At 38.1% G+C, this 21817-nt stretch overlaps 1 protein-coding gene across 6 annotated transcripts in view; it reads right to left on the minus strand.

Moving 5' to 3' along the window:
* Positions 1-21817, minus strand: part of CNKSR2 (connector enhancer of kinase suppressor of Ras 2) — a 224684-nt gene that overhangs the window by 68848 nt on the left and 134019 nt on the right. For all 6 annotated transcript variants that reach the window (XM_062600533.1, XM_062600526.1, XM_062600518.1 and 3 more), the window contains 2 exons: positions 18495-18584; positions 15337-15551 (listed from right to left, as the gene is read on the minus strand). In XM_062600533.1, coding sequence (XP_062456517.1) covers positions 15337-15551; positions 18495-18584 — 305 coding nt within the window. The remainder of the gene's footprint in view (positions 1-15336; positions 15552-18494; positions 18585-21817) is intronic.

Below are 21817 nucleotides of genomic sequence, written 5' to 3' on the forward strand. Positions count from 1 at the left end.
ACGGCTATGCCACCTATCATGCATGGGCACAGCTCTAACTGGTTTTCACTATGCTTGGGACCTCACAACACATGCAGTTTGTTAGGCTTATCAGGCATATGCAAAACTTAGGCAAATTAGAAACTTCTTTAGATCTTCAAGCCATGCTGAAAAAATAACATCATACAGTGGCCCTACTCTCCCCTGCCAGGGAAGACTTCTTATCCATGAAGTCACAGGACTCTAATTGAAATATAGCAGCAGTAAATCTTCTGGGTAATACCAAATTTAAACTAGCGTTCTCATATTCCCCCCCAGTCTTTCCTACTGACAGAACAAGGACTCCAGCACTGTTATAGCTGCCTGAAGCAAATGAGGATAAAAAGTTAAACTAGACAAGTGCTGTTCGTTAGAATAATTTTTTCTGAGATCATTTTTCTGCTTTGCATCTACTGTGAAACATGTAGTTTTGCTACCTCCCACACTGCTTTTATTGACAGTAAGTAATCTAAGAGAGAAAGGAGGGGTTGGAAAAATGTATGTCTTCTCTAATGACAAAAGTCCAAGGAACATCAGTCATTCTATCATGGAATATGTTTCTACTGCATTAATCTAAGAAGCAAAAGAAACCTAAACAACCATCAGCTGTCAGAGAACAGTATTTAACCTTTTATTTTGATGTGACTTAGGTATATTCTGGCCCGGAGCAATTGCCAGATTGTACTTTTATTGAAGAGAATGGACAAGTCACAGGCTTGCAGAATATTTTAAGTGGAAAGACATCTCTGGAAATCGTCTAGTCTAATTCCCTTGCTCAAAGCTAGGAGGGTCAGCTACGGCTGGTTGCTCAGGGTTGTCCCATTGGATTTTGCATATCTCCAAGAATGGAGCCCCCCACAACCTCTCTGGGCAATCTCCTCCTATGTTTGACCACACTTACAGTAATTTTTTTTTTAATGTTTAAACTGAATGTCCTGTATTCAGTTTGTGCCATTGCCTTCTGTCCTTTCTCAGGGCACCACGGAGAAAAAACATAACTCTGCCTTCATCGCTCCTCCTCCATCTGATATTTATACACATTGACCAGATTCCCCCTGAGGCTTTCTCCGAGATGAGGAGTACCAACTCTCTCAGCCCTTCCTCATATGAGAGATGCTCCAGGCACTTAGTCATCTTCAAGGCCATTTCCTGGACTTGTTTCAGTACATCCATGTTTCTCTTGGCCTGGAGAGCCCAGATCTAGACACAGCATGTCAGATATGGGCTCACCAGTACTGAACAGAGGGGAAGGATCCCCTGCCTTGTGCTGCTGGCAATGCTTTGCTTAATGCAGATCACGATGCTGTTGATCTTTTCTGTGAGGGAGCATTGCTGGTTTATGTTCCTCTTGTCCTCCAGGACCCTCAAAGGCCTTTTCTGCAAAGCTGCTTTCCAGCCAATTGTCTCTCAGTATATACTGGTGTCTGGGATTGTTACTCTCCAGATGCAGGACTTGGCATTTCACTTTGTTGAATTTCCTGAGGTTCCTCTTATTTAATTTCTTCAGCCTCTGAATGGCAGCACAACCCTCCAGCGTTTCAACTACTCCTCCTAGTTTTGTGTTGTCTGCAAACACTCTGCCCCATCGTCCAGGTCATTACTGAAGAGGTTAAACAGTATCGGCCCCATTAATGACCCCAGGCGACACTACTAGTGACTGGTCTACAGCTGGACTTTATACTGCTGATCACAATGCTTTGAACCTGGCCATTCAGTTAGTGTTCAGTCTACCTCACTGTCCATTTATCTAGATTGTACTTCATCAGGTTGTCTATGATGTCATGGGAAACATGCTGAAAACCTTACTAAAGATAAATAACAACCCTTGCTCTCTCTTCATCACCAAGTCATTCGTCTCCATGTAGAAGGCAGGTTAAGCATAATTTCCCCTTCATAAATCCATGCTGACTGCTCCCAATCACCTTGTCTCTCATATGTTTGGAAATAGCTTCCAGGAGGATTGAGCTTGGAGGATGTGATCTTTGAAAATCAACCAGCTTTCCAGGGCCTCTCTTCTCTCTAGATTGTACACCATGAGATTCTTCCAAGCAGGTCCCTGAACAGGCCAAAGAATACTCTCCTCCAGTTCAGGGTCATGATCCTGCTTTTTGCTTTGCTTCCTCCTCTCAGGATCCTGAAATCCACCATTTCATGGTGACTGCAGCCAAAGTTGCACCTGCCCTTCACATCCCTGAGCAAGTCCTTCCTTGTTTGCAAGTAGGAGGATTAGCAGAGGTCTCCTTTTGTCAGCTTCTTGATCATCAGTATCATGAAACTGTCATCAATGCACTCCAGAAACCTCATGGATTGCTTATGTCCTGCTGAGTTACCCTTTTAGCAGATATCAGTCAGTCAGACAAATCTCTTTCAAAAGATGCAGTTTCTTTCAGGAAAAATCTAGTTTTGCTTAGAATATTTCTGTTTTATTCACAGTAAAGCTAGATTTTCCTCTAGCTTTACAGCTACAGTCTGACTAGTGAAACAGTAAAATTCTCTAAGTAGATTTAAGAGAATCTTATTTGCAAAGTGACTTGTGTTAAATTACACAAGTGGTCTGTGGTACAACTGATCCTGATGGAACTGATCCCGGGACTATCAGGAAGAAAACTTAGATGAGTCTAAAACACCAGAAATAACAGCCTCAGGGCATTCAAAAAAACATGCATCAGGCTCATGATGTCCCTATGTGAAAAATCATCACATCAGAATAAAGCTGGCTGAGAAACCAAGAGATTTAAATAAATAAGAAAATATCTATGACTATGAAATTACTTATGTTTTATGTGCCTTTTGATTTTTGATCCTTGAGGATCCAAACGTTTGAAAACCTCTTCCCTCAACTACAAGAATGGGAAACTTTTTGTTAACAACAACAACAAAGTTAGAGGACATTTTTTTGACTCCCAGAACCCGGCTGCTAAATATTGTGATCAGAATAGTTTGCATCCCTTGTTCTTTCCTTTCTCCCAATACTTGGACAAATCTTGAGCGATATACCCCCACTCTATAGATATGGGCATTATTAAGATGCAGACACTCTAACTGAAGGATTAATGTGGACTAGAGGCATGCCAAGAGAACGGGCTTCCTGCCTGCCACAATGCCTAAATGCTTGTCATGAAAAGAGTATGCACACAGCTCCTTCTGCAGCAGCAGCTGGCAGCACTTCTGAACACGTCCCCTCAGCATGATCCCTCTTTGCTCAGCCTGCGTGACAGAGAAAGGTGCAGGGGGTCTACGTGCTGTGTAATGAACGAGGGCACAACTGAAGAAAAAAGATTTTTGCTTTAAGGATGTAAATATCAGGAAGATATATTCTATGTTAGCATTTGGATATAGTATTTTTTCATGGAAAGAAACAGAAAACTTGTTCTGGCTTTCGAAAATATTAAGTTTCCAGTGAAAAAAATCAATAAAACCGAAAATTGTACTTTGAAGTAGTGATCCTTTCTGAGGAAGACAAATGTTTTTCTGGAGCTACAGAGTTTACAAAGGCTTTAGTGAAACAGGAAATTAGCACACAAATTAGCAGACAAATTAGTTATGTGTGAAATAAGCAGACTGCTTATTCCATATTCTCTTGTTCATATTCAGAAGACAAAATATTTGAACACAAATCTTCTGTTTTTTAAGCAGTGAAATATCTGTATGATTCATCATGAGAAAATCTTATCTACTGCTTATGTTTCCGTTAAGGACATGTCATCATCATCATTTCCAAGGTTTGGAGATTTTGCTGCATCTGTACCCTTCAGGACTAAAAATGGCATTTCCAGAAAGTAGTGCTTTGTGACTCTTTTTTGTTGCACCACACTACCAGGAATAGCCTGCAATAATAGCTGGAGTAATATTTGCACACATCAGTGCTGAATTCAGTTAGCTCTTGACTAAAGGAAATAACAGGAGATGTTTCCATGGGGAAAGAAGGAAAGAGCAATTGTATCTCCACCATTACACATTGTATTAAAATTCATACCAAACAACTTCCATTGCTCCTTTGAATTAAGGTAGAAAAATAACAGCTCATGCTAGGGTAAGAGTCACATTGCTGAAATTTAGTGAAATTTCCTCTAGCATAAGATGAAACAGCACTTCAGAAGGTGGAGAAAGATTTTAATTCTGTGCTGGCTGCAGCGACCTGGTGGGCCCCAAACCGGCTTACAAAATCAGTTTTTACTTCATTCTAAACTCACAGTTCTCTAATGTTAGAAATATCTGCTAGGGTTAATCTGAGAGCAAAGGTATATATTTGGAAAGAGGACAAAAGGCAGTTACTGCTATATGAAAATATGATCTTTTCCCCCCACAGTACAGTGGCAGAAATGGATTGGCTGACTCACAGACCAGGTGCTAAGCAACAGGCACTTCTTTCTAGTAAAACAGAAACACCTAATAAAACAGCTTCTGCTCAGGAGCCACACTGCTGCAAAGAGCCCATTTTCCTCCCAGGTGTTACAGCACGATCTCCCACGTTGTGTTACAACACGAGGGTCTTACAGGCCATGGACGAGTGAGCGCGGCAGAGGAAGGGGCAGAGACCCCTGCTGAGTCAAAGCTACTGCTTGGAAAAAAGCTCTTGTTCAGAAATAGTTGTGCTGCTTGTCAAAGCATTTTGATCAAACTGTACTCTGAAATGGGCATCTGCTCCCAGTTAATTACCCAGATTTTCACCATTCAAGGTGAGATCTTTTTGTATACTATCAAATTTCACAAAGCAGGTCAGTCAATGATGTCCTTGAATCACTGCTTTCATAATCCTGATATTTTCCTTGTGCAAAAGGATCCAAGCAGAAGCCAGCTGGGAAGTCAGGGTCTGGATCTAACTTCTCATAGATAGGACATTCCCCCCCACATTGCAGTGATAAATCAAGCTGAGTCCCCTCTGCGCAATGCCTAACATACACTTCTGTGATAGAATATGCCACGCTTAATCTCTTCCTTAGGGAATAACTGAGGGACTGTATCATTCTACATCAAAAAAAAAAAAAAAAAAAAAACAAAAAACAAAAAACAAAACAAAAAAAAAAAAAACTCTCTAAACTGTGCTATTGCGATTGTACTAACCCCATAGGTAATACAGCTTGCTGGTGTACAAACAGTGTACCCCACTACACTGCTACAAAAGCTACAAAAGCAGAAGCACTCTGTCAGGTAATAAAAGCAGGATACAACCAGGAATGATTAACTGGAATAGGTAACATAAATACAGAATAGGGATGTGAAAGGAAATTAGAAAATGTTCTGAGTCAGGAGATTTATTAGTCTATAGATCTACATCTCTTGACAATGTAAAATTACACTTTCAGAGCATTAGATCATATATTGTAGCAGATAAATCTATACTGGCAGAGTTGGACTAGATGACCTTTACAGTAGCTCTCTCATTTTTGAAGAATTCCCTAGCTTCGTCATGGCAAGAAATTACTAACAGGCCATTTTTTTCCCTCATGGTTAGATGGGAAAGAAGGTAGCAGGGAAAGTTTAAAATAAAAGTTTTCCACAAAAGTCCTCAACTGTACTTCAGGATGATCTATAAACCAGTCTCACCTCATCTCTACAGCATTTTGCTTATTGCAATAGTTAGTCTGGATTTTAATAAAAATTACAGAGTATATAGAAATAGAAGTGAAACCTCTCACATCCAATGCCTTCAAATTTCCTTTTGGCAACCAGTTCCCCAGTGAGAGAAAGCTCATTGTATTAACTGCTTTCTTAAGACTTGAGTGCAAAAGTCTGAAAGTCTAGAACAGGTATAATAAATCTGGTAATACTGAGGCAATTTCACAAGATGATTTTAGCTAAACAGCAATGTTGTAACAGAAAAAATACCTTAAATGTAGACAATTTACTATTCTTTCAGTCATTGCTGAAATTCTGAAATTGCTGTTTTCTTGCCCAGCTCCAGCTTTTCCCAAAGAGGACAGTTTCTCAGAGCAACATGTTGCCCCATGAGGTTGTGCCATCTCCATCCTTGCAGGCTTTCAAAAGCCAGCAGGATACAGCCCTGAGCCTCTGGGTCTGACCTCAGAGCTGGTTCTGCTTGGAGCAGGAGGTGGAGGCCCTCCCAGCCTGAATTATCCTTTGATATTACTTTATACAGTTTTATGAGACATCTGCATTGTTTTCTTTAGCAAACTCATAGTGAATGATGGCTTTTTCTTGCTGGTACTCTAAATATAGTTTTGTTTTCTTTGCTCTCCTCTGCCCAACATTTTCTCTTTGAATTATGCCAACCAGCCATCCATTCACCCAGTTTGCCACCTTCTACTGATCCCATCATCAGCAACAGCAATTCATGCCATGTTTGAAGACGGAGTTTAATACATTTATGAATAGGATTAAGTGAAAGTGATTAATTGCAATAGCAGTGGACCAGGCTCGGGAGGTCTCTGTGTTACAATGTTGATCGTGCTAGTCTAAAAATAATACCATTGCTATCTTCCATTAGCAAAAAATTCATATGCTGTTTCTCTCTTGCCTTTTAATCGTGAACAGATTTTTGCCAGACCTTTCATCATGACAATTTTATGGCTAGCACTTCTAACTGTCTCAAGTGCCTGATGGAGTAAAGCATATTTTGCTTATTGCCCTTGCCTAACTGTTTCAGCATTTTGTTTGTTTTACATGGCACACATTTCACTCATGGTCTAGATGAAGTTTATATACTAATTTTAACAGCTTAATATTTACAGTCTAGGCTTTTTGTGCAGACTGCATTGAGCACTTTTATTACTTGCTTTGTACTTGTTACTTTAATAGAGTTCTGCATTCAAAGAAAAGAATATATACAGTGTCATTTAGACTTTTTCTTTTTGGAGTACAGAAGCTGGCCAAGGGCTCAAGCCACTATTCTAGCTTGATAACTTGAGGGATGTTGCTCTTCTGTCTGAATCAGACTTTTTTTTTTTTTTTTTTTTTTTTTTAAAAAAAAAGGGCCTGCAACTAAAAGAAACTACACATACGTACACAGTCAAAGCTGCCTACAGCCAATGGGACATTTTTGTCTGTGGCACATGACTGGGTTTCAGAGTCATAAAGGCAATAGGCAAGAATTTTCCATTGTGCTTCTTTCTCTCACCAGTTTTCTCCTTCGTGAATTCTTTAATTGACATTCTTTCCAGCAGTCTCTCAGAGCAAAAGGCCTTCTATAACTGAACTCTACTACAGGAAGCTGATGTAAGAAAAGGATAAAAACTAAGTGCTCATGATGCATCCACAGTAAAGGTGGTATTCTACTCTACATTGCATTACATGAAAAGTTTTCATGTTTTACATGAAAGGTTTTAGCAGAATCTTTGCCTCTGAATAAACTTTGATTCCATTAAAAGAACTCCAAATGCGATTATGCTATAATTTCATAAGCAACTCAGGTGTTTCTACTGCAGAAAGCTGAACTCCTTCCATTTTCACTATGCAGATTTAGATATTGTTCAACGTCCAAACCCTTATTGTCTTGTTCTATCCTCATTGATGGGAAAATGAATAAGGAGTTGTAGTATAGGCCAAAGTGCTCTCCTAAATCCCTATAAGATGGTGACAAAACCTAAGGTGAGATACAACCAGCACTGCTTAACAGAAAAAAGGGATGTAAATGTAGTAAACGCTCCAGTGACCTCCAGAGAGGGATATCCCAGTGTTTAGTTTTGACCAGAGTCAAGCTATGCTAGCCCTTCATAAAAGTGAATACTTGAGAAAATTCTAGTGCATCTCAGCAGCTCAGCTTATTGGGCTAGTTCTACTGAGGTGCCTGAGAACTTATCTGGAGTCCAATCTGGGTTTTGGGCTATTTTTGCAATGACTAGACACGGTAACAAAGAAAAATTTTTTTCACCCATGGTGGAATTTCAGGAGTGAATTCAACTTTCAGTTGAGATTTGTTTTTTTCCTAGGGGAAAGCTAGTGCATGCACAATTATGTTTAGACTTTATGAAGCAATTTCAGTAGACTGAAAATTTTCACAATTATGAAATACTTCATAAACTCTTCATGCAATTCATTTCATTTCTGGACAGTTATTTGAAATCCAGTGCAGTTTCTTATCTGGAAATACAAAAAAGCCAATGCTTTTGAACTTTAACTCAGCCAGTACCAGTTTTTAATCACATATTTGTTACAAGTACTTTTTCAAAGAGGAGTTTAAAATTTCCTTTGCTGATGATTGAGATCTGCAACTCTGTAATAATTCTGCAAGGTTTAGTATTATGCTAACACAAATATTTAACCGAAGATAAAAGATCATGAAGAAAAAGCGCTTCAAATCTTAATGTTAAAAAAATCATGGAAATGCTTGAGGGAAATATTTTCACTATGCCTTTAGGTTAGATTGGACCTTGATATCAACAGCTAGTTTTTTATTCTAGTACCAGTCTAACTCTAGACAATTGTGAAAACAGAAATAAGGCAAAGGAAAAGGGAGCCTTGACATTTAAATACTGCCATAGTTGGACTTCAAACAGTTTGAAGAAGATGTACCAACCCCATCTGTTCTAATGATAAAATGACATTCTAGATTTCAGACACCTACTTAAAATCTGTGCAATTACATTTTCAATTTTTTCTCTATGAGCTTGTTTTTGTTTAATTACAGATATTCATAATAAAAAGTCTCCCAACAGAAATTCCTTAAGTACTGCAATGCTTACAATTACAATAAACTACTAGTTTTTGTAGGGCTTTTTTTTGGTAAATAGCTTTACAGAATATAGCTTATTAGATGGCATTTTTGTTGTTGATTTCTGCAACAAATTGATTGGTAGGTAGCTTGTGTGCAGATTTATTAGGAAACTCATGTGGATATGTTCCACACTGTCTTAAATGCTAGCTACTGAGTACTACAGTTATAAGGTTTCACGAATGTACACCTACTCAATTCAATAATTTTCATTAAAAATGTAGGTACTTCATGCTGAAGTACCTTCTCTTTTTCTTTCCTTTCAGGTTTTCTATGGAGAGGAATAGGAAGAGTAAGAGATAAACAACCAGTCATGCAGAGCTCACTTTTTGAGTTTTTAGAATAAGGAGCTTTTGGTATAGTTGTTTTCTGTACTGAGAACATCTAAATACACTCATTTCAAACTGAACATTTAAAAAGCATTTTCCTCCATTTTCCTCCAGAGTAGTGAGAAGGGAGAAATAGCTGGAAAAAACCTCAATGTGTCCCCATAGGTAAAGCAGAAAGGTGAGTGCTAGGTGCTCTGTAAGCGCTCACTGGAAGTTATTTATGTGAGCTGAGCATCACTGAGCTGCGCACCAACCACGTGGATAGTTACACTTAGTAAAGAGGGAAAAATGTGACAAATGTGCACAAGCTTCATTGCAACCACAGCAAAAAAACAATTTGCCAGCTTTCATTTTATTCCTCCTTTATTTAAAATAAGAATGAAACATGAAAAATGGTGTGTGCGTACATAAGTACACATCCCTAAAAACTACCCTCTGCTTCATCTTCAGCATAATCCCTAGGATTACTTTGCTTGCTTCCTGCAGCCCTTCCTGAACCACTAGATGTATGAACTTTAAAGACTACATCTTGCTACACTTCATCTTCAAATAAAATTAAAACGACCAACAAAACTACTGTTATCCTGGGCTAAACAATTTTAAATAGGCTGATTATCAGCAAAGCGAGAAGTTGAAAGCACATTTCAGTTATTTTTCCTAAGATGAGCAAGTCATTAGGTATTGTTTAATGCACAGGAACAAGTGAACATACTATGTAAATGGTATCGGTATAGGAGGAAGGGAAGGAACAAGGTCAGTAATATAAGTTTTTTGCTATAGGTTTGAGAACAGTTTGTAAGCAAGGCTTCTTTTTCTTGTAAAACTTTCTGCTATGCAAAATAGGCTGCAACTCTTTTTTCCCAAGTGGTGGTGTTCCTAGACTAATGGAAAGTTCTATTGATCTGAACAGGCGCATATTATTATTAACCTGATGCAGAACTTCTTTTGACTCATGACACAATTTGCTTCCTAAATAACCACATTACTTTCCTGTAACAAAAACAAAGAGTTATGCACCAAGGGAATTCCTATACAGAATAGAATAATGAACTTAAAGAACTATAATTGCATGTCAGAGCTTCCATCTCTTGTGCCCCAAAGGTCTAAGACAATTTTAACTGTATCACTTATATCTACAGTAATAGATTACTTTGAACATCTGCTTGCACAAAGATTAGCAATGACTTGAAAAGTTTGTCTTGGCTTAATAAAAACATTAACAGTCTGTGTTGGTATTTCTTCAGCAATGCTGAAGAAGAAAAATAGAATGTAGAAACAACAACTTGGCTAGAAATCAACGTACGCTGGAACCATTTCCTGGAACGGGAAACAAACCAAAACAAAAGTGGAGGACAGACTTGGAATATATGAGGCTTTAAAAATATCGTAAGCAGATACAGGGGATGATCACAGATATAACACAAACTATTTTTCTATTTCTTTTACATTAGCTATCACTTCAGTTACATTCAGTCGATATAACTAGTGAACAGTGAAGCTCTTCCCTTTTCAAAGCTGTAACTAAACTACTCCCTTCATCACACAGCTCTTGATTGCCATGGCAGGTCAACGATATAACAAAATTCCTAAAACTGGTAATTTTATGCAAATTGAGTACACCAGCAATCATGGAAATGCTAGACTAGCATATTCTTGGGACCACATCAGAATACAATAAACCCATGTTGAATCAGATGGCATCTTTCAAATGACAACTTTTAAAAATAACCAACAACCACGTACTTCTGAATTACCATGGAATTGTTTTAATGCCACGCACTATTGTTAGGACACTAACATACAATTTCTATTGTAGTAATTTAATTTATCAGTGTAGTTTTTGATTACAGATTTATATTTTCTATGGTGCTGTGTATAAAAGCAGTAACAGCAAGCAGTCTAAGTCAGCATAATTGTACAAGCTGCTTTCCTGCAGGAAACTATCACAGTAAAAAAGTGATAAATGGCTGAAAAACAGAAAAGGGAGAACACCTGGAACTGTAAGGTTCATTCATCACTAGCTGGTGGGATAAGTTCCTAGTCCAAGATTATTTAAGATTTATATTAGTGAACTAAAAAAAAAAAAAAAAAGAAATTACCACTGAATAAAGGTAAACTAAATTGAAGACCAATGAATAGAAGAAGCGATTGAGAACTGAATGCTGAGTGAGCTGCATGGTTTCCATTCCAGGGTATTTGGACAAAAGAGAAAAGAATATAGAGAAAAAAGAAAGAAATGAAATGTATTTAAAAAAAAAAAAAAAAAATCCCAGTGAACATGCACACTACAAAAAATGATTTCAAAACAAAGGTTTCAGAAGTTCAATGCACAGCAGACCCCAGCATACTCCATGTTATAGGCTTGGGACTTAGAGCAGGGCATCTAAGAACCCAAAGCCCTTAATCTCTGGTATTTCATGCTTTGCTTCAGAGTCATAGATCATAGAGAAATCAGATGTTTAACCATGGCCAACAAAGCTATATATTAAAGAACAAAGAATGCAAACTATAAATGATTGGATCTAACAAATCAGTGATTCTGAAAAGCGAAACAGTAGAAAAAAATCAAAACCAAAACTCGGTAATAAACACATTCCTAGTTCAAGTCTATGGTTAAAATAGGTGTACAATCTTTTAAATATGTAAATATAGAAGTAGTGAATGGGAACATGACAGTTTTATTACATTTCTGTCTGGTTGCTTGAACTGCATGTCCTCTTCTGGCATACATACTTTAGGAATTAGAGGAATTGAAAGAATTATGAGAATGATGAAAGAATATGAAAACACACCCTGATGACACACCCAGGCTGCTCAATCTATTTCTTTTAAGCAAGAAAGGTTACAAAGTGTTTTGACTTTAACTTGTAAATTCCTATGTTGGGAGATAACAATTTGACAACAAAAGGCTTTTAACCCTAGGGAATAAAGGTACAGTTATATCTAAGGACGGGTCACAGAAACCATGTAAATGCAGGCTAATGGGTGAAAAAAAAGTAACAGAAAGACCAGCTAGGCACTAGACCAACCTAGTAAGAATGGTGGCATATTCTCTAGTATTGGGACCTTAGTACATAAGACTGAGGCACTGCCAAGAAGAAAGTCTAAGTTCAACTACAGCTACACGAGCAGGAGCTGCAGTTCAAGTGGGAAAAGTCCACTGGCTTGTAGTATGAAGCATAGCCAGTCACAGTATTCTCTCCTCACCTTAAATTCTACTGTGATGAAAATATCTACTTCTTAAACAGAGAAACAAACCAAAACAACCCAACTTCTTCCACCAACTATTAGTGCAGTGCTTGGAGTTATCACCGTTTCCAGTTTATAGGAATTTCATTGTTTCAAAGTGGAATCTTGATTCATAATAAATGACACTAGTAAAAATGAGAATAATAGAAAAGTTTAACAGGTGAAAGATAAATTAGGCTCTCCATCAGTTATGCTAGCAAAAACACACAAACAACGACAGAGAAGAAAAACAGTTGCATTGGTTTGCCTTATATGGCTCACTGAATTAATCTGTGTATGGACAGATTAATACTTCACTATCAACAGCAAGATGATAAAAGTAGTGCCTGAGAAAGCATTCTTTTGGCACTGAATCATGTTCACGCAGAGGCTCCCATCTGCAGATAATTCAAAGTATTTGTTGGAACCTGGTAGCTGGTGCTGAAAAAACTATTTTGTAATAGAAAAGCCACTTTTCAGTGATCTTAAGATAAAATTTTAAGTTTAAGAATTAAACATTTGTTTCTTTCTCCTATTTGTTCATAAAATTGTAATGTAGCCAGATACGAGCTCTTTATGATTTATCTGTATTCCTCTCTTCTTTATCTGCTCTTTGCCCTGTGAATGTGATATTTCAAGCAAAGTTCTCCCCCATCTAATACAAACCCCCTGTTCTCTGCAGTGGGCTCCTTAAACTCTCTCAGTTCTCAGCTCATCTGTGCTAATCAGCAGCTCTCTACACAGTTATGTTCCATTTTTTTCAGCATCATTAGTAATAGAAATTCTGCCAACCAAATTATGCTCTACATTTTTGCAGTTCATTCAGCAATCTCTTCTCTGTTTACTTATTTCAGACCAGAGTGTAAGCAGGCTTTCTTGTGCGGCAACGACATTCAGCCCTATCTGCAAACAAATTAGAGTTTCCCAAACCAGAATGCTTATGTGCCACTACCTTAAAAGGGGAATTGCATTGTACCATATAGTGGCAGCCAAGAGGTTTCCAGCTATAGGACCAGCTGTGCTCAGCTCTAGAGGGCTGTGAATGCTTTGTGAAGGGCTTCCTCCCATTTCCCTGGGCACAAAACAAGCAATCAAGCTTCCTCTTTCCATTTATTTCATGCATGTCACTTCAGAACAGCTTGCAGATCAATAATGATTTGTATTCTGAAGAAAAAATAACATGTCTTTATTTGTATAAATAAATTAACTCCTACTTGGCTTATAAAAAGATGCTGAAGATTAATGGCATTATGGAAATGTCCTTTAATGGTAATGGTGCATGAAAATGATTAACAGATACTGGTGGAATTTGTGGTGCTAACAGTTAAAGTGTGTTTTGTGGATGGGTATTGAAGCTGCATGAAAAAGGCTAATTCTAGGTTTTTTGGTAATTTTCACATCAGAATTTCACAGAATTTTCCAGGTAATGTGTAACAGAAGTAACTGAGGAAGAATAAAGATGGAACCTTAAAAAACCCACCTCTTCTCAGCACAAAAACACAGTTTAAGGAATGTAATGTATACTAATAAAAGAATGCTGATGGAGAAGGTGATGGAATGATTTAAGTCAAGGGGAAGGATAAGTTCTCTCTTAACATATGAAAAGTGTTTCAGATTTATTATACCTTTCCTTACAGAGATTAGAGAGTAGAAAGTCCTCTGTTACACAAATTCTTTCTCCATTTTCTTCTCTAAATATTTGACTTCAAGGTCTCTTGGAATGACTGTATTCCTGCTAATTAAGACTGCAGACATTGGAAAGAGGATACAGGCTTGGGACACTTGCAAACTGCTTATCTTCATAGTATTAGGGAAACACTACTTATCAGTTTGCCTTTGCAAATGGAAACCTCCCCACTACTGCATTCCCAACCTACAAAAAGAGTGTGAAACCGAAGCTGGAGATAATAAGAGTAAGAAAAAACTCTTATCCCTGTACCTAGATTGCTACAAGTGAAAAAGAAAGAGAATAGCATTTATTGCATCCAGGGACATGCTTTAACTAAAGGACACCACAACAATATGACATCTTCTCTTAAATTTATCAGATTCACGTGTACACTGTAGAGCCTCAGGGAGTTTTAGAAGCCAGCGGACCAAGCATTCAAATGGTGCAAAAGGTTGTAAAAGTTCTACTAGTTTCAGTTATCCTACACCAATTTATAATGCAATAATCCGTAGCAATGTTTTACAACAGGAAACCGAGTTACCTGTCTCCTATGGACTCAGCAGAGCTCCGTCTGCCATGATCACTCATTTTTCACAGAAGAGCTCCTGACAAGGCCACATTGTTATCCCCCTTAGACACTGGCAGTTTAAGTTTGTCAAGATATGGAGATAACTACAATTAGTTTTATTGTTTTGCTGTACAGTTATTGTGTGCATATTCTTCTATGATGGCATCTTTCATTGAGGTCTAAAATACAAACACCTGTTATGAGAATAACTTGATACAATATCTAAAACATGTTGCAACCTTCTAAATTCTTTTTCTTGACACTCCTAAATACTACTAGCATTTTCCTTTTACATCCTATTTAGCAGCATCTCTTCCTTCAAATTTACTTGAGTTATTGAGTGTTGTGTTAAAAACAGCTATAAACATTAAGACCCTCATTATCTTAAAACAAAAACAAAAACAAAAAAAACTCCCACAAGCTTTCTGGCCACAATTAGGCCTTTGAAGGTTGTCATGTAGAAATGCATCTGTAGTACAGGAGCTGTTTAAAGAGAGCTGGCACATGCAACTGCAATAAAGCAGGTGTTGGAATAGAGGTTTCCGGCCCGTCAGACTGCAGCTTCTCCCGTTTCCAGTGGAAGCAAGAAAGCAAGACAGAGACACCATGCTCCATTTCAAACACAACAGCCACTCAGTCACATGATTTAAAGCACAGTTACAGGTGTCCATCCCACATTTGTAATATCAGAGCAAGAATTCTAAAATACTTCTCTGGGATACAGTTATTGTCAGAAGAATAGGAATCAGTGCAACAGCAGCAATCAAAAAAGCTTCGGCAGCACTACAAAAACAAGACAGTTTCTCACTACAAGTACAGAGCAACGACTTCTGTTATTATTAATTTTACTCACGTGATACAAAGTGGTTTCTGGTCCAGGTGTGCCCATGACTTCTTGTCTCAATGAGTCCATTTGTAAGCTAGGCAACAACGAATAATGGCTTGGACTATTACTCTTGTCTCCTTTCTTTTTGGATTTTTTCCCAGTATCCTTTTTGCTATTCCTTTGAAACATGTAGTCTTCTTGACCTATTTTCTCATTGCTCATGTAACGAAGTAATGAATTTTCTATTGAAAGAAAACACAATGATGCAAAAGAGCATTGTGAATTGTTATATGGAAGATAACTTCCCTACCAAAATACATACTATTCCTGCAGCTGCTAAGATCTAGATTGTAAGTCTTCATGGCTATCTTATTAATAAAACATATTTGCCTCTTTCATCTGAATATGTCAAGAAAAAAATGAATCTTTTGGTAAGGAAAAGACTGAAGACATTTGCAGTTTTGTGGTTTCTCTGACAATAAGAACAGAAAATAAAAGAAGTCCCACAACTACAAATGCTGTCTTGAAAGTTTTCAAAAAATGAGTGACAGCACAATTTATGATCATATTTGAAATCTTTTTTTTAAGTAAGATCTTAAATAAATGCAAATGACTGGGATGCCATACATTCACAAGTAATTTGCTTTGAACGTTCACTTGAGCTTGTTTTCTTTAACATCCATGCTTTCTCTGAATACTCTTCCAGTATCTACCAATTTGTAGCCTAGGAATATCCTCAGCTAGATGCAATGTCTGTGAATTTAGAAAACCTCAACATATATGTCTTTCATGAACTTATCTAATCTTTGCTCATATTCATATAAACTTTCGCACCCAGACCTCCTATAGCGGGAGATCCTTAGCCTAAACTCATACTGCATGAAGAGCAAGCTCCTTTTATTTTTGTCTTTGTCACCTGACAGAGATATTTGATACCTCACAGTTTTTGTATTTGAAAAGGAAGCGCCATCCTATCCCCTTGTTTGATTCTACACAAGCTTTTATAAATCTTTAGCATATCCTATCTACATTCCACCAAACAAATGAAGTCTAGCCTACTTACTCATTTCCTGTATGGAAGCCATTCCACACATACGATCACCTTTGCTGCCCTTCCATGAACCTTTTCCAATTCTGATATGTATTTTTAAAAAACTATGAGTAAGAAGTCTAGCAAAGGGGGCAGGAGACCTGCATAGATGAGCAAGAAGCTCTTGGCAAAACTCAAACAGAAGAAGAAAGTCCACAGAATGCAGAAGAGGGAACAGGCTACTTGGGAAGGTTATAAGAATGTTGTCAGAATATGCAGGGATGTAACAGTGAAGGCTAAGGCCCATTTGGAATTGAGTCTGGCAAGGGAAGTCAAGGACAAGAAGAAGGGATTCCTCAAATACATCAGTACCAAACGGAAGACAAGGGGAAACGTGGGCCTGCTGCTGAGTGGGGTGAGTGCCTGGTGATGAAGGACACAGAGAAGACCGAATTACTGAATGTAGTTCTTTGCTTCAGTCTTCACTGCTAAGGCTAGCCCTCAAGAATCCCACACCCTGGAGACAAGAGAGAAGGTCTGCAGAGAGGAAAAATCCCCTTGGTTGAGGAGGATTGGGCTAGAGATCATTCAGACAAACTGATATCCACAAGTCCATGCGCCCTGATGGGAAGCACCCACAAGTGCTGAGGGAGCTGGTGGATGTTATTGCTAGGCCACTCTCCATCATGTTTGAAAGGTCATGGAGAACAGGAAAGGCATCTGAAGATTGGAAGAAAGCCAATGTCATTTCAATCTTCAAAAGGGCAAGAAGGAGGACCCAGAAAACTACAGGCCAGTCAGCCTCACCTCCATCCCTGGAAAAGTGATGGAGCAGCTCATTCTGCATGTCATCTCTAAGCATATGGAGGACAAGAAGGTGATCAGAAGTAGTCAGGATGGATTCACCAAGGGGAAATCATGCTTAACCAATCTGATAGCCTTCTATGACGGCATGACTGGCTGAGTAGATGAGGGAAGAGCAGTGGACGTTGTGTACCTTGACTTCAGCAAGGCTTTTGACACTCTCTCCCATAACATCCTCCTAGGCAAGCTCAGGAAGTGCTGGCCAGAAGAGTGGACAGCAAGGTGGATTAAGAACTGGCTGAAAGGCAGAGCTCAGAGGGTTGCAATCAGTGGTGCAGAGTCTAATTGGAGGCCTGTACTTAGCAGTGTCCCCCAGGGCTCAGGACTGGGTGTAGTCTTGTTCAATGACCTAGAGAGTGCCTCCTCAGCAAGTTTGCTGAGGATCCCAAGCTGGGAGGATTGACACACCTGAGGGCTGTGCTGCCATTCAGAGAGACCTGGACAGGCTGGAGAGATTGGCAGAGAGGAACTTCACACATGAAGTTCCACAAAGGCAAGTGCAGGGCCCTGCACCTAGGCAGGAATAACCCCACGCACCAGCGTAGGCTGAAAGTTGACATGCTGGAAAGCAGCTCTGTGGAGAAGCACCTGGTGGACAGCAAGTTGACCATGAGCCAGCAGTGTGCCCTTGTGGCCCAGAAGGTCAATGGTATCCTGGGGTGCATTAGGAAGAGTGTTGCCAGCAGGTCGAGGGAGGTGATCCTGCCCCTCTTCTCAGCCCTGGTGAGGCCACATCTGGAGTACTGTGTCCAATTCTGTACAAGAGAGACACGGAGCTACTGGAGAGAGTCTAGTATAGTGCTACGAAGATGATCCAAGGACTGGAGCATCTGCCCTATGAGGAACGGCTGCAAGGGCTGGGCCTGTTCTGCCTGGAGAAGAGAAGACTGAGGGGGGATCTTATCAATGTGTACAAATATCTGAAGGGAGGTTGTCAAGAGGATGAGGCTGGACTCTTTTCAGTGGTGCCAAGCAACAGGACAAGAGGCAATGGGAACAAACTGAAACACCAGTAGTTTCATCTGAATATGAGAAAAAAAATTCCCTACTGTGACAGTGACAGAGAACTGAAGCAGATTGCCCAGAGTGGTTGTGGAGTCTCCTTCTCTGGAAATATTCAATACTTATTGGAGGTGATCTTGTGCAATGTGATATATAACGGAAGAACGCAAAACAGGTTCACAGAAATATATATTTAAGCAAGTAGCAAAATGAAACATACGTTATCATGGCTTAAATAGTGATAAAAAAACATAATGTCATGTAGAAGATGTATGTTCAAATCACCTACCTCTCCTACTATCTCTTTTTATTTTATTGGGGTCTTCATAATCCCCCACCCAGTTATATTCCACTGGCATAGAAATAGGCCTCAGTTTTCCTGGAAACAGAAGAAAAAAGGAGATCATGCACCATTTTATATGGCAATGTTAAACTAGCATTCTTTAGAAGAAAGAACAAATTAATTTCCAAAATGCTTATTCTACAGGGCTGCTTATGAAAGAAGTTCCAGTACAGTCTCTGAACAAGGCGTTAAAATAGGAGTTTTATTCTCTTTAACATGACAAAAACTAGCTATTTCAGATTTTTTTTTCTTCTTTTTTTACGCTTAGGAAATAAATCCAGTGCCTACTAAATCACCAACACACAGAAATTTGACATTGAGCTTTCTCCAGGTGTATTGAGATTACAGATTAGTTTTCACTGAGCGATATCTGTTTATTCTTCTGCAAGCCCCTGGTATACACATGGAGAGAACTATTTGAAAGCGTAAAGAAGGAATTGTTTCTAACAGAAACATGTCTACATCATTAAACTACCTTCACAAATATCATCTTTGCTGGTGGGCTTAAAAGATCCATCAGTGACTGCATGAGAAAGGAAATGGAAAACCTCTACATATAATTTCTTTTAGTAGCAAGTCACCCACAAAAAACCAAAGCATTTTAGTACAGGAAAATTCACTTTGATCTCAGAAGACAGTAAGAAACAGAAAAGCTGAGCAGTACTACATCTTTAAAGTTTTAATTTGGAAGCTGCTGAAGCAATTTTTAAAATGCTATGAACTATGATTCCTGCTTAAAAATTCCACAAATACAGATGGAAATTCAGTGAAATTATGCAACTTAGTACAGCTAGTTAGAGAGATCTGAAATTTTTAGTAAATTAAACAGTATACTGAAACAAAAAATAGAGTAATGTGGCACAGGGCAGACTGAAAACAAAATGTTTTCAGAAACCATGTCAGCCTTTGCTCTTTTTTTTTAAATCAGTCCACTAATCACAGTGTATAAAAGTGGGAAAATAATTTGTTTCCAAGCTTAACAGAGCTCAAACTAAAAACTTCAGAGGTCTTTAAGTATTTTATTGGAAAACCTCCACAATAAAGATGATCAGTCCTAGTCATTCCACATTTTTGATGGTAAATCCATGATAGGCTGGAAAAAAAGACACTTGATTATACTGAACACAAATATTCAGATGAGCCTATCTACCTGTTTAAATATGGCATCCACTGAAGTGCCTCAGTATCATGCAAAATGTATATAAGGAAAAGGTTATTTTTACTTTTTTAAAGAAGGACAAGATATAGTGATCTCAGAAAAAAGGTATGAGATAAGTTCCATACGGACTACAGGGTCAGTTCACAAATACATCATAGCTCAGAAAATATAGCTTATATATTTAACTTTTTATTTATTTATTAAAATTTAATTATTTATGGACACGTGTAAGTCTGATTGAAGTCAGTGAGATTTAAAGCATGTAGTTAAGAAGTCATTTCCTGCGAAGAGCTCATGTATATTTTAACAGAAGCAACTCTCAATGGCTACTTTTTCTAGAAATACAACTTTCTTTTCTATGTGACACTTAATTTGCAATATATTATACAAAGAACTTGCATGTGTAACAAGATCCACAAGCTATAAGATCAAGTAAAGCTTGGTTACTATCCAAGGCTATAGTAATAACAGATACTCTGCAAAATCCCTGGCTGTTTGAAGTGCATACTTTTTATATCTGGTAGTATAACTGGAATGACCAAATCCACTCTTTCTGTTGAACTCAAGTTTCATTTGCCTGCCACCTCTGCTAATCTGCTTGTTATCCCACATGGATCCACTAAATCTGTTTTCCCTGGTGGCTGCACTTCAGGCCAATGTCTTCTGGTTGTGAGCAGAAGCTCACTGAGGCCAATTAGCAACAATTATGCAACAGCTGGAAGCCAGTAAGCGCAAGAGAGAGAAATCTCTTTAGTGATGTTGTCAAAAAAACATCAATAGATTCCAAAAAGGCAATTATGGAGGGCCCTGTTAACCTCTTATGAAGAAATTTTGAGGAGCATTAAAAAAATAATAATGTCACTGCATAATTAATGAGTACACGTTGAGAACAAGTATTTTCTAGCCCTTTTAGCACTGACCTTCTTTAATAGGTTGCCATAAAAAAAGGAGACTGGGATTGTCATAGTCCAGATTTCTGTGAAATCTTAAGGTCATGCCTAGCCACAAATCTTATGCTAACAAATGCCATGTGGGAAAGTTTATAATTTAATGCTGGAATGGTAATATTTTTAGAAAATGAACTTAAGTGCAAACAGATTCTATGGTCTGAATCCATTAAAAAAGAAGTGAGATTAAAAGTGAAAAGCACATTTAACACATAATAAATGTGTTAAATAATGACTATTTCTCAGTACAATCTTTGATCCACATATTTATAACTCTTTCTGCTAATGAAAAAAAGGATAAAAAAGCTATCTGCAAGCAAAATAATGGACTCAGCAATTCTTGAACACAAAATGTACTCTTATTCACTCTAGATCACTAGGATTAAAATTTAAGGTCAGGAACAGAGAGTGCGTCTGTTAATGGAACTGACTGCATCCACCAATTTTAACAGTTGAAATGGAGGAGTAATTAAATTGATACATCAACCTTGAACACTTAGCAGTTACTCCATACAGTAAAGGTAGGGTTAGAAAACACCTGAAAATGCTTCCGAATCAAAATGAAACTGAAAATTTTGCAGCAGGACTGTATGACTCTGTAAAACAGGCGCATTTTATGAAAATATATCCTTTAATATTCCGTAACTACACCTCTCAGAGTCCTGAGGTTAAGTTTTGCAGCTCAGGCTCAATTCATATTAACATTCCCAAGTGATTTGGGAGCTTTGCTGCACAGTGTACCAAATCTGCGCTTCCTCCTAAATTACGTCTTCTCAAAGCAGTATGATGTCACGAATACTACAGTTACTCCAACATACTGCTTGCGCTCAGTTTAGTAATTAAAATAACCTAGAAAAGTGGGGCAAAAATATGTTCAGGAATGTGCTCAGCTCTTCATTTTCTTCTATATTCTAATAGCTCTACAATTGCACAATTTCATATTTAGCAATAGGAAGCAATTCTCCTAGTGCAAAGCTGAAACAAGTTACAATACTAGCTAAGGGAAGAGTTCCAATAGCTTGAAAGGAAAAAAAAAAACTCAGAACTTCAAGGTCGGAGGACTCAAACTCTCACTAGAATTTTTTTCAAAATTTTTACTCTATCTAGGTCAAAATCCAAGATGTGGAAGTACTAGTATGAATACATGTTTGTGTTTATATGCA

Source organism: Rhea pennata, chromosome 1 (assembly GCF_028389875.1).
Source record: "Rhea pennata isolate bPtePen1 chromosome 1, bPtePen1.pri, whole genome shotgun sequence".
Taxonomy (NCBI): Eukaryota; Metazoa; Chordata; class Aves; order Rheiformes; family Rheidae; genus Rhea; species Rhea pennata.